The 13,449-nt window shown below is 29.6% G+C and overlaps 1 protein-coding gene across 3 annotated transcripts in view; it reads right to left on the reverse strand.

The window, feature by feature from the left end:
• capu (cappuccino) overlaps positions 1 to 13,449 on the reverse strand; it is a 253,224-nt gene that overhangs the window by 62,079 nt on the left and 177,696 nt on the right. For all 3 annotated transcript variants that reach the window (XM_065501681.1, XM_065501682.1, XM_065501683.1), the window contains exon 4: positions 3,066 to 3,635. In XM_065501681.1, the coding sequence (XP_065357753.1) occupies positions 3,066 to 3,635 (570 nt within the window). The remainder of the gene's footprint in view (positions 1 to 3,065; positions 3,636 to 13,449) is intronic.

The following is a 13,449-nucleotide window of genomic DNA, read 5'->3' on the forward strand; positions in this document are numbered from 1 at the left end:
TTAAAAAACATTCGAAAACAAAGTCCATCATTAAATTTTCAACAGAAATATTCTGATCAGATTAACTCCCGAACAATCTACAAAACAATTGACTGTCAAACTCTTTAGTTTCTGTTTTGGAGCTATACTTTCAAAAATTTGAGCTAGTTGGACATGATCCTTAATTCAAATACAATATAAACTTATTAAGAACTTTGTTATGTCGTTCATTTATAATCATTATAAATGTCATCATCAATATCACTTTCGACGACCGTTTCAAAATCACATTCTCCATCACATTCAACTCCACTTTAATCTAAGTTAAAATTTTGATTATTAATTGCGATTCTTCTAATATTTCGCCAGATAAATAACAAATATTTTATTCCGTACCTTTTATTTTCATTGGTTCAAGTCCTAAGTTAAAAATTTTGAAAGATTATTTAAATTTGGAATTATGAAAAATTTTAAGCAATTTAATAAATTTAAATATATTAAATATATATATATATGAACATTTATTCGTTTTATTCGATTATTCTACATAAAATTGTTCGAATTATTCGTTATTCGAAAATGGCCATTTTTTAACTGTTCGAATAATTATTCGTAAGAAATTATTCGATTAATCGAACGATCATTAATCGAATGAATACCCTAATTATTAACCATTTTATATTTGGGGTCAAAATTGAGCCAGACAGCTAAATAAGACCTCTACACAAAAATGATTAAAAATATAGGGCCCGGCTAACTAAATGCGAACGAAGAGTTTCTTTATTATTTTATATTGAAAACAAGAAATAAGTTTGATTTTTTTTATTGTTTTCAATATAAAATAAAAAAGAAAATGTTGATTAGTGCTAATGTTATTAACGTGCAACAAAATTGTCCCAACACCTACCTTAAAGTATACCATTCTGCTCGACTCAGAAAGTGATCTGAGTCGATAAGGCGATGTCCGTCCGTCCATGTAATCCTTGTAATCAAACTACAGATCACAATTTCAAAGATAATTCAATAAAATTTGGTTCAAGCCTTTTTCTATTGCCCCAAGAACGAAGCCTATTGAATTTGGTTAAAATCGGTTTATTATTTCTCATAGACCCCATACGATTGCTCTATCTGAAAATAGTTAAGCTATCATAAAGACCTTATATAGATATCCCCACCAAATTCAGCACAATTAATTTTTATATAAGCCGAACTCTCATTACCAACAGTTTTGTGACGATCGGTCCATAATTAGTCATTTTAAAATAATTAAATATTTTGTTCGTTACAAACATCTCCAAACTAATCCAATATACCCTCCCCATTATGGTGGTGAAATGTATAAAAATAATCGGTTGAAAAATGGCTGATTTACGGTAGTTTAAAGTCAGGATGCTACCCAACTAAATACTGTCAGTTATTTGTATGAAAAAAAACGATGTTGCTACGGTGACACCTAAAAAAGCTCAACTACCGTTAGCTAAATCACCGTTTCTGAAATAATCCAAATAAGCGTATTCTTTACTTTTTTTACCGTTTTGAATAGGTAGCCAACCGAAAAAGTCGAAAAACATGTTATCACGAAAATTAGCATAACTCATTCATATCTTAATTGATTTTTCACGTGTTTCGGAAAGTTACTTAATCATGCATTTTCACTAAAATAAGGAAACAAATATTTACTGCCTCACGATCAACTTAGATTGAGAAAAACCATAAGTATTTTCGAATTCTATGGACTTTAAACAGAATTTATATATGAGGGTTAACAATGTACTGAAGATTTTAAAAATACGAACACATAAATAAGCAACTCATTGCAACATTCTGAAATATCAGCAAAGAAGTTAAGAATGAAACATTTGTATCACAGATAGATCGAAACAAATAGTATTCGGGCGGTGCAAAATCTGAAATATAAAGCGGGGAGGCTTTACAACTTCTCAACCACTTCATTCTAAATAGTTTTTAACACGTATTGCAACATGTGGCCGAATGTTGTCATGATGGAATATTACGGTTTTATGTCTGGCCGCATATTCAGAACGAATCAGTTGTGTTCGGTACAGGTTCCCTGTAATGGTCTGGTCAGATTTAAGCTCATAATAGATAGTGACCATTTGCTCCCACCAAATACGGAGAATTACATTAGCGCAATGGATATTTGGCTTTGGTGTCGATTCGGCTGGTTGGCCGGGCTTCACATACGATCTCTTACGTTTTCATCGCAACTAATGATTCGATGCAATAATAAAGCTTCATTTCGGACATGTAAAATCATCTTTCATGGTCTATCGGATTCAATTTGTATGGTACCCAATTTCCATGCTTTTGTGTGAATCATGTTGCTCACAAACGTTTTGAAATTGTTGCTTGAGTAGCTCCCAATGATTTTTCAAGCTCTTGTAGAGTTTTACAACTATCTTCATGGAGTAATGGCTTCAATTCTTGGTCTTCAAACTTATTAGGCTGGCCTGAGCTATCTGGATCATCACTTCTGAATTGCACATACCATCTCTCGCACGTTGAAACAGATGGAGCACATTCACCATAAGCTTTGGTGAGCAATCGGTGTGTTTCAGCGGAACTTTATTTCAAATTAATGAAGTAAAGCAAAACTTCCTGCATATGACGAATCGTTGGCACAAAATTCGACATTTTTGAAGCAAAAAAAAAAACAACTTCAATAAAAAATATCAATACGAAACAATAGAAAATTTTACAAGACAAACCCGAATGAATTTCATATTTTGAATTTGAAAAGTATTACTCGTTAATGAAATACAAAACCTATTTTTAATTGGAATTATTGTTCAACATTTTATTTAAAAATGTTTTTGACCGTGAAATCGAAACTTCAAATAAAATGTGCAACTTCTAAACGTTATCCGAACAAATTGCAAAATAAGGTCCACCCTAATATGTATGTATAAACTTAGGTATAAATACACCTATATATGAATTGATGCTAAGTAACGAAAGTGCAAAAGAAAGTAACTTTTTTAATGCGAGAATATTCAACTCACATGGGCTGGCAGTTTAATATTGGTAGTTACTATTGTAGATAACATATGGAGACTTAAACTTACCTTCAAACTTTTCATATGCAGCGAAGCTTAACTTTTCTGGCACAAACGTTGAACGTTTCGAGCCGACATTTTCCAGTTGTCCTGACATGCCCGAATAGGGATCACCATTATTGATTTTATTATTAGCACTGCCACCCGCTGATTTTTCAAGTGTGAAAGATGCTACTTTTTTCAGTACATTGTTTTTGGGAGTTCTCGGAGTACAGATTGGAGAACCCATTTGGGCGGTCGTACTAATGTGGCTGCTGTTTGCCAGTGAGGCTGTTGGCGTGTGTGTCATTGTTTCTGTTATCGTGTCGTCATTGTGTGAAGGAGTAGAAATGGCTGCAGTGGAATACTGTTGTTCTAACTGCTGGTGCTGGTGATAGTGATGTTGCTGATGTTCGAATGCTCCGGCAATTGCAAATGGTGTCTGAGATTGAACAGGTGTTTGGGATGATTTAAATGAAATTATAACGGTTGATTGAGTTTCCGTTGTTGTTGGTGTTGTATTGTTCGTAGAAGCTGAAGTAGTGTTCGTTGGCAGGTTTGGTGATTGTAAAGTTGGCAAATGTTTGGCATCCGTTGAAGCTGAAAAGTAAAGAAGAGAAACAAAAAATAAATATTAAGAAAGAAAAACAAAGAAAAAGGAATTGTAAAGTGTTAAGAAAATGTTAAAAAAAAACTCTATTGTAAAGGAAAGCTTAATTTTTGGTGCGTGATAACTCTCAACAACTTGCAGACGGTGGCAGGAATGATTCCCAACGAGCAACAATAACAAAATTTACTGACATTTATTTTAAAGATCATTTGTAACTGAAGCATACAAAGATTTTAAATTCAAAATACGGGAGTTAATTTTTTTAGGAAATTGTTTGCAAAAATAAATTGTGAATTTTTATTTTTTCTTGAATTTCTGTGTTAAATTATATTGTTTAACAACATAGGACCCTTTCCACATTCCTATACAAATTAGGAAAAAATTCTATGCACTCCTGAGGCGAATGCATAGAGTTGGAAAATTCAGTCCTACAGTATTTTGTCTGTAGTCAACTCAAAAATTGTGAAGTAGTTTTAAAATCACATCATTTGTATTTAGGGTTGTCAGATTTGATTAAACAAATATCTTGAAATTCAGGAAAATTAAGCTTTATTTGGAAAAAATTATTTGACAAACTAAAAATACTCATTGAGAAAACGTTAATTTTTCTTCACTTCAAAAAAGAAGGTAATTTAGAATAATAACAAAAAATAATACAAAAAATCTATCAAAATAATATATGTATGCATCGAAGTATAAAAAGGCCCTGATGACTCGTGTTTTTTTTGTAAGTCCAGATTTTCATTTATTTCGAAAAATGGTTCGATCATATATCATAATTAGCCAAACAAATCTCGACTTAATAAAAACCCGAGTTAGGTCCTTTTTATATTAAGGCCACGGTATATACTTTAAATTTAAATCTTTCTCAGCACTGGAATGCTTTACTACACAAGTATTTATTCATGTTTATTGCTTTTTTAGTTCGAAATTTATTTGCTTTTTTAGTTCGAATTCAGCTACTAAACATATTTTATTCCATTGCGTGAAGAATTAAATGGGAATTTATTAACGATATCTAAAGATTCTATCAAAGTCTAAATTTGTTTCAATATTTTATATACATAATAAATATGTATGTTTATTAAATTCTAATGAATTAAATAATGGATGTACTCAGTAAATATAAGAATTTCAAAACTTATGTTATAAAACAATATAAAAAATGTCCTCAACTGCTTCTTGAATCTTGTTTTAAACATCATTTTGGATAAGAAAGACCAAACAAATATCAATTAAATAACGCTGGTCTAAATGTGACAACTTAAGGCAAAAATCATTGAATAAAGAACTAGATCAAGAACAATGTTCCAACAAAAACAAGTAAGAAAGTATAGTCGCTCAAGCACAATGTAGTAAATGAGCAAAAGCATTTTTTTCTTTTAAAATGTCAATAATTTATTTTCATAAGTGATAGGGGAGCTAAAACCAATTATGGACCGATCGCCATTAAATTTGGTCGTGTGATTTATTTCTATATGAAACTTGTTTGTCTTTTTTCTGGAGTCCTTTTATGAGTTTTATGCTCGATAAAGTTGTTTTCGGAAGTAAGGCTTACATATATGGGAGCTATGGTCAATTATGAAGAATTTCGACCATGTTAAATCTACAAAACATGCGTAGTTAGAGAAATTTTTCAAATCTGATTGTTGAAAAAAAATTTAAACCACTATTATTGTTATTTTCTCTAAATATGAATAATGTTCAATGAATATCCCTAAAATATGTAATGTTAGGCATCTTAATAATTCTTGTAAGAGCACGAAGAGAACTTTAAATTTGATTCATTCTTAATAACCAAATTTTTCTGCTGTGGCTTGAGTTGAGTTAAAAAAATCGGTTATTTCAATAGTAATACTTCTTTGCTAACTGACTATCTGTTTTTTTTATTTTTTATTTTATTTTATTAATGATTATATAATACAATAAATGAAATTATATAATACAGAGTTTTTAAAACCGAAAAAATCTAAGGATATAATAGAATAATTCAATTAGCAACAAATTTGGCCATCGAAACGTATCTGAATATAGTAACTTTTAGAAGAAAACTTATGAAGAAATTCCCGAAAATTACCGACAAATATTTCCCGAAAATGAACAAAAAAAAAACATTCCCGGGAATTCCCGGGAAATTTTTCCCGCATAGGAACCCTAATGTACATACAAAATTTCAAGACATAAAAATTTTCAAAAGTTCAAATTTGGGAACAAATTTTGTATGGAAAAATTCTAAAATCGGCTTTTCGAATGGACCTAATGTAGTATGTAGGTGTCTAAAACCATCTTCAGAAAATTTTCTTTCCAATGAAACCAGTGCACAGTGGTCGGTGCTGTATGGAGTCGGCGGCCAAAAATACTTCCAGTGTAGGTATCAACTTGTAATTTCGGTCACGGCTTTATAAATATGTCAGAACTGTTTAATGATAAAATGGGAGTGTTTGATGACTCATACCCACCCCTACCATACCATAGCATCCAAATACACCACAACGCTCAGTGCGAGGTTATGACATTCTAGTTAATCAAAATTCCATATCTCGGTAATAAATAATAGTACATTTATAATTTTTGGTACAATATATAATAAGGATATTACACAAATTTTTTTCAAAAATGGGCGTAATTGTACAACTGCCACACCCACTCCCCAAATAAGTGAATCTACAAACTTTTTAAAATTGATAAAAAATTAAAAATCAATAAGAATTCTTACTAAAAAATTTCAAACTAAATCCCACACCCAGATTTATGTGCTCATGTGATTTTAATAAAATCGACTCCTTTTAGGTAAGCCAATCAGAATATGTATTTTGAACTTTTGTTTTTATACGATTGCATTTTTGCCAAAATTTTGAAATTTTTTTGCAATTATAATTTGAGCGTGTTTCTAAATTACTTTCTTCAAATGTATAGCCCTCATTTTTAATATAGTTTTTCACGACATCCTTCACTTTTCGAGCTTTTTCAGCATTTTAAGCACCAAATATCAAAAATATGTGAGCGCGAAAGTTTGCAATTATAAGATGTGACTACTGCAAAAACAATTTATTTAACAACGAGGCCGCTTTGGTGTATGGGACATAAATCAAAGAGATGCAAAAGGATGCAGCTGAAATTTCCAATTTTAGAATCTTGGAATATTAACTAATGAACCAGAAAAAATCCCATTGGAGACATCAGGGGGAAACACAACTAAAACTCTAGTTGAAATTGAAATATATGGCCGAACGAACACTAAAAATGACACTGGGCAAATATTAATTTTATAAAAAATACACAAGAAGCTAAACACATTGTAATTATCTTAAAATTAAGTTAATACCTTAAAATTCAATATTCATTTTGATTTATTTCCAAAAAACATTTTTTATATGGTTTTAATAAATTTAAAGTTGCGCTTAATTTTCCAAAAAAAAAGTAAACTATAAATTTTAAAACCTTGTTTTTATAAGAAATAGTGATGACACATTTGGTGACAAACTTTTCACTTCGTTTTTTTTATTTTTGGCCTATGGGATCGACCAGTGTGCAGTGTGGAGCTAATCGATTGGATGGTTTCAGAGTCTATAACGGACATAGGTAGGAACATTTGTTGTGTTTTATATATGGGGCATTTCACGTCAAGTGAACCAACTTTTGAAATCGATGTCTTCCGATCGCGATGAAATTTGCACCAATGTTAGTTCTATTGGATAGTAATTTGGACACCATTTTTCAACAAGATCGGTCAAGAACTCTCTGAGTTATAGGAGGTCAAAATTTGACATTTTGTCCAAACAGGTGTTTTTTTTATCCATATAACTTATTACCTATTGTTCTTAGCAAAATGTGTCCCAAATAGTTTAGATAGCTATTTATGCAATCTTTCGAAAAAAAAATTAAAAAAATTTAATAAAATATTTTTGATTTTTTTTTTTAAATCAAAAATATTTTTGACTTTTTTTTTCAAAATGGGCCCTTTTTATTTTTTTTTTAATTTTTTTTAAGAAAGCTTAGGTCTTTTCCTAAGCGACCTATATGGTCGCTTAGTGGGATGCGAGTGGGATATCTATCAAAAAAAATATTTTGTAACTCAAGATTTAAAATTTTTGAATTTTTTTGCAAAATCAAAAACTTTGTTGACTTTTTTTAAAAAAATGGACCCATTTTTTAATTTTTTTTTTTTGCTCAGAAGAAAGCTTATGTGTTTTCCTTTAACACCGTTTTTGTCGCTTAGTGGGATGCGAGTGGGATATCTATAAAAAAATGTTTTGTAACTCAAGACATAAAATGTTTTACTTTTTTTTGAAAAATCAAAAACCTTTTTGACTTTTTTTTTCCAAAATGTACTCTTTTTTTATTAATTTTTTTTCTCAAAAGAAAGCTTAGGTCTTTTCCTTTAAAACCTTTTTGGTCGCTTAGTGGGATGCGAGTGGGATATCTATCAAAATAAATGTTTTGTAACTCAAGACAAATGTTTTTAAATTGATTTTTTCATATTTGCGTGTAAGTGTTTCTAAAACCTTAAAAATAAAAACCACAACAACTGACCGATAATAGCCACTGGAGGGGTGCAATATGAGGCCGACCGCTATTAATTTTCCACCCCCAAAATTTGTCTGAGTTTTGTATCTTGCGGCTTTTTTAGTCAATCCTAGAGGTAGTTTTCAGCGCACGTGATTTTCATTGTTAAAATATCAGGTGCCCCAGAAACAAATTTTTGGAATCAAGTGGAAATATTTTATGGCTCTTCTCCGAAGTACCAGTTTATTTATTATTTTATGACATTTGACTTTAAGAAGTGGGTGGAGAGGTAGAAGTTGCCAGGAACTCTAATCTATATATATATATATAGATTAGAGTTCGTTTGTGACCAGGTAACTTCATTTGTTTTTCGGTTTTTATAATTTTTCTGAAGGTTTTTGCGAAAATAAACATAATGGCGCCCTTTGTTTTGGAAAATTTTCACTCTTGTGGTGGTTCACCGCACCTAAAGACGCGGATTTTGAGCACATTTTTCTGTAGAACAAAAACGGTTGAATATATTGCAAATCTGATTTCACCAGTCGATTGATTCTGCATCAAAAATTAATACAATTGATGTTTTTTGAATCCTTAAAAATAGTTCCAAAAAACCAGAACATAATAAAAGGACGCCATTACTGTTATTTACGCAAAACCCTTCAGAAAAATGTTTGAAATTAACTCTAATATAGATAGATTATGACTTCAGTCAGTTATGATTCAAATTTTCTAGAGCAGTTCTTTTTCACAACTTAAATAAAACCGTAAAAACACTAATGTCATTTGAAAAACTACAATTTCTAACTTTTTAAAATTGTATTAAATTAATTATTATAAACGAATAATTTTTTTTTGGCGAACTTATTAACGATATATACGAGAATAAGAGCCAAGAATAATTTTTCCGTACCTACGATTTAAATTTAAGACTTTCGGGAAAAACGCAGAAAATACTAATAATCTGGTCAATTGCCACTATTTTATATCCTTGTTCAGGTTTAATATACGAAATTCAGAATGTTATTTCTCAATTCATAGGAAATAGTTTTGCTGATTTTTAGTTCTGAAATCTGGAAATGTTAACCCTTAGTTAAACGTAAAATTGTGGAATGTTTTTGATTTTTCGCGAATTATTATGTATTTATGATGGATTTTAGAGAAACTGCGGAAAAGTATTTCACTAGGTTTAGAAATGCGAAAAATATGAAAATTAAGGACTTTTATGCGTTTGGAAAAAAAATGTTGTCCAGTTATAAGTTTCTTCAAAAGCCCCATTAAATTGTTATAACTAGTAAACTTATCAAACACTGTCAATAGGATACCCTTCCCTTATCCTATCCCTATTCTGGATTGAAAACTTAGTAAATGTTTTTTACTGCGTATAACTATACAAAATATAATAATTAATATTTTTGCAGATGTTAATTATGAAGACAATTCATTAATGGGTCATTGTTTTTATAAGATAAGAAACTTCTAAATTTCAAAAAAGTGAAGAGCAAAGAAAAAGATAAAATTAAATAAAATAATGTGCATTAATTATTTATTACGATACCTGAACTTTAAAAATACTTTTTTTACTCCTGTAATAAGGATAAACGGACTTTATTTAGTTAAAAGTAAAAACACAAGAGGTCTGTTTTGTTAATAATATTAAAATTTAATATTATACCCTACACCAGCTCGAATTTACTTGAGCATTCACAATAATGACTCATCTTATTCACATAAGAGTCTCTAAGAAATCTACCTGTTTTGATGGTACACTCTATTAAGTATTTATTTTACCGTCCAGTAATCATTTGGAGAGTCAATTTTTACTAATTCTGGTGATCATAAATGATAGTCGTGGTAAACAAAAAAAAAACTGCTGGATAACTTTCTTGAAAGCTAGCTTGGTAGGTTGACTGCCAATTCGAAATGGTAACGCTATTTTAATAAATTTCGCTAACGGCGATTTAGCGATAACTACCGTTAATTTTTGTTTTTGTTTAATTTTTACAACAGAATTTGCTGTTGTTTCGGTAAATGTATTTTAATAAAGTTTACAAACAAAAGATAATTTAACAGTGGTGGTATTGTAAAGAGTATTTTATTAAGCACTTCCATAATTAAATTTTAATAAAATACACCTTTCGAATTTATTCGTGTGAAAGGCCTATCAATGCCATTATGTATGAAATGTATAATAACTCTGGCGTATAAAATAGGCTGAGTTTGAATGATGGAATGGGCTTTTAGGGCTTATTCGCATAGTGATAGCCATCTCCACGTAAGATTACCATTTCCACAAATCGCTAGTGCAGAATGTCCTATGTGGCATAGCTGTGTGTCACGTTGCACCGTCCTGTAGAAACCACATGTCTTTGGTGTCCATATCATCCAATTCAGGTCAAAATATGTTGCTAATCATCGAAATATAGCTTTTTTTTCGCTCTTGGATCTCATGTGGACTCGTACCAAATTTTGGAGCGAAATTTGTGTAGATACCTGTAAAAATTAACCATTTACGACCGATAAAGTCCGAACTAACTGGCATATCACTAAGCGAACAAAAAGCTCTTCAAGGAAAAGACCTAAGCTTATTTTTAGAAAAAAAGCCCATTTTGAAAAAAAAAGTTTTTGATTTAAAAAATTGTTTTTTTTAAATTTTTTTTCGAAAGATTGAAGAAATAGCCATAGAGAATTATACATAGAGACGAGACACTTCGATTTGTCAAACTAAAATACAACAATTCATTTGTCTGATAAAACAATAAAATATATTGAATAGCATGTATGTATTTTGTTGTTACAAGAATTAGGTTTTTGACAATTACGTCTCGCCTCTTGTTACGCTATGGAAATAGTTTGGGACACCTTTTGCTAAGAACAATAGGTAATATGTTACATGGATGAGAAAAAATCCCTGTTTGGCCAAAATATACAATTTTGACACCCTCTAACTCAGAGAGTTCTTCACTGACTTTGTTGAATTACTTTGCAATATGATTAACCTTGGTGCAAATTTCATCCCGATGAGAAGATATAGATTTCAAAAGTTGGTTCACTTGTATTTCATATTTTTTTTTAAATTTAATTCTTTTTAATAGATGCGTGCAAAATACCTGAATAATTGGTGGGGATATAATTACTTCTTGAAAAGCGAATTCTAGGAAATGAAATTGTTGAGATCGGGTTGGAGAAGCTTAAAAAGATTTTGACATCATCAGCATACATTAGAATTAGAGTTTCCAAAACCGCGGTTTCGGTTTTAAAAAATTTAAAATCGAATCGGTTTTGTGATAATTTATTAAATATTAAGTATTGTAAAAACAAAATCAGTTCGTTCTTCAAATGGTACTTTTATTTAGAAATTTTAAACTTGACGGAGGTTTACGGTGAAAAGTTGGTACTTTTCATCTAATAGTACTTTTTATTTATGTACTTGCTTCTTTCTTACTAATAACTAGGGTATTCAATCGATTAACCGTTAATCGGTTAACCGATTAATTTCTGTCGGTTAACTGTTCGAATAATTTAAAATTGACGATTTTCAAATAACGAATAAACCGATTAAATTGTGTCGATTAACCGTTTAACCGAAATGTCTTTTTTTTGCACTTATACAGAATTATTTTTTAAAACTTAATTTCTTAACTCGTGGATATTCCCTTCTAGCAGTATAGTACGAAAACTGAAACTAAGGAATTTGTAAATGACATTTTTTCTAGAATATTCTATGATGAACTTTGTGATAATGAGTTGAAAGACGAAATGGTAATAGACGAAACTAAAGACATTACTGAAACGAGTCTTTAATCAGAACTTAACGAAACTATTAAAGTATTAGAAATATGCTTAGAAAAAACTAAAAAAGAACTCAAAAATTGGATACTTTTTATCATGCCTTACTTTCGATTTTTCCAACATCTACAATCATTTAGATAGTTTTTTTAAGGTCATGTAAAAAAAAATCGTTTAAAATGGAAGCATTTAAATTACATTCTTTTTTTAAAAGACTATTTCAGAAGATCTCACTAAAATCGCAAAAAAAAGAACTCACATGTGTATATTTTTATTTATTGTTTTGTTGAATTATTATGTTTTGTTTGTTTTTTATGTTTTTGTTCTTTTCATTAACAAAATTCATGTTTTTCTTTTCAATTTAAAATTAATATATAAATTATCCGGTTAATCGAATAATTTAATATTAACCGATTATTAACCGATTAAATCTAATCCCCGATTAATTATTTGCTCGATTAACCGATTAATCCAGACACCCGACCATACTAATAACTAGTACTTTTTGAATATTTTATAACTGTTGATTTAGAAACATGAGAATTCAAAACGGATAATTATCCAGTAATTATAATTTGTGGTACTATTTATTTATTGTAATGATAGTTTTACATTTTTTTTATAACAATTCACAAAAGGTACTACCTCCTTCCCTTAATGTATTTTTAACTTTTCTATAATAATGGACCCACAAATATGAAATATGGCATTCATGATGCTGCATGAGAATACAAAATGTGGAATCCATATTACAATGAACCTATAAACTTGAAACTAGAGACATGATATCCTGAATGAGTAAAAATTACAAAGGGAGACTTAATAAAACTTTCATTTTCTTTTATTATTTCTTCATTTCTGAATTTTGAATTTTTGAACTGAAAATAATTTAAATAGAAAAACCCGAAAACAGAAGAATAATTGTCGGTTTTCTAGACTAGAAAACACCGAAAAGTTGCATTTAATTTATTATTAAAAATACGTACGAGTGAAATTACAGTTAAGCAGAAGTATATTTTCATTTTGATAGAAAATATAAGTAAAATTAATATAGACATTCAAAATAATACGACATTTTATGGGAAGATTTTATGATATTAATTTCTATCTTTCAAATAAGTAATTATCTTTACATTATGGTCTATTATCATAATAATAATGTAAATTTATGGATAAGTATTTTAAAATATACTTGCTTAAATTATATGATGTGAATTTACTATCAGTTTTCCATCGGAAAAGGTTTTTTTGGCTATAAAATCAATTTAATTTCATACGATTTATATAAAAATCGGACAACTAATTACAAAGATATTAATGAAAATGGATTAATTATTCTTCGAAATATTAAGAACTTTTACTAAATATTTATTATCTCAAGATCTTCTTATGGTCCCACTCTGCATTTTTTATATGTTGTTAATCAATAATGGATTAAAATTAAGGAAAATCTTTAGAAAATGGAAGAAATTTTTTGAGATATCATTTGTTCAAGTACAATTTTTTGGTTCA

This window comes from Calliphora vicina, chromosome 2, assembly GCF_958450345.1.
Source record: "Calliphora vicina chromosome 2, idCalVici1.1, whole genome shotgun sequence".
Classification (NCBI taxonomy): Eukaryota; Metazoa; Arthropoda; class Insecta; order Diptera; family Calliphoridae; genus Calliphora; species Calliphora vicina.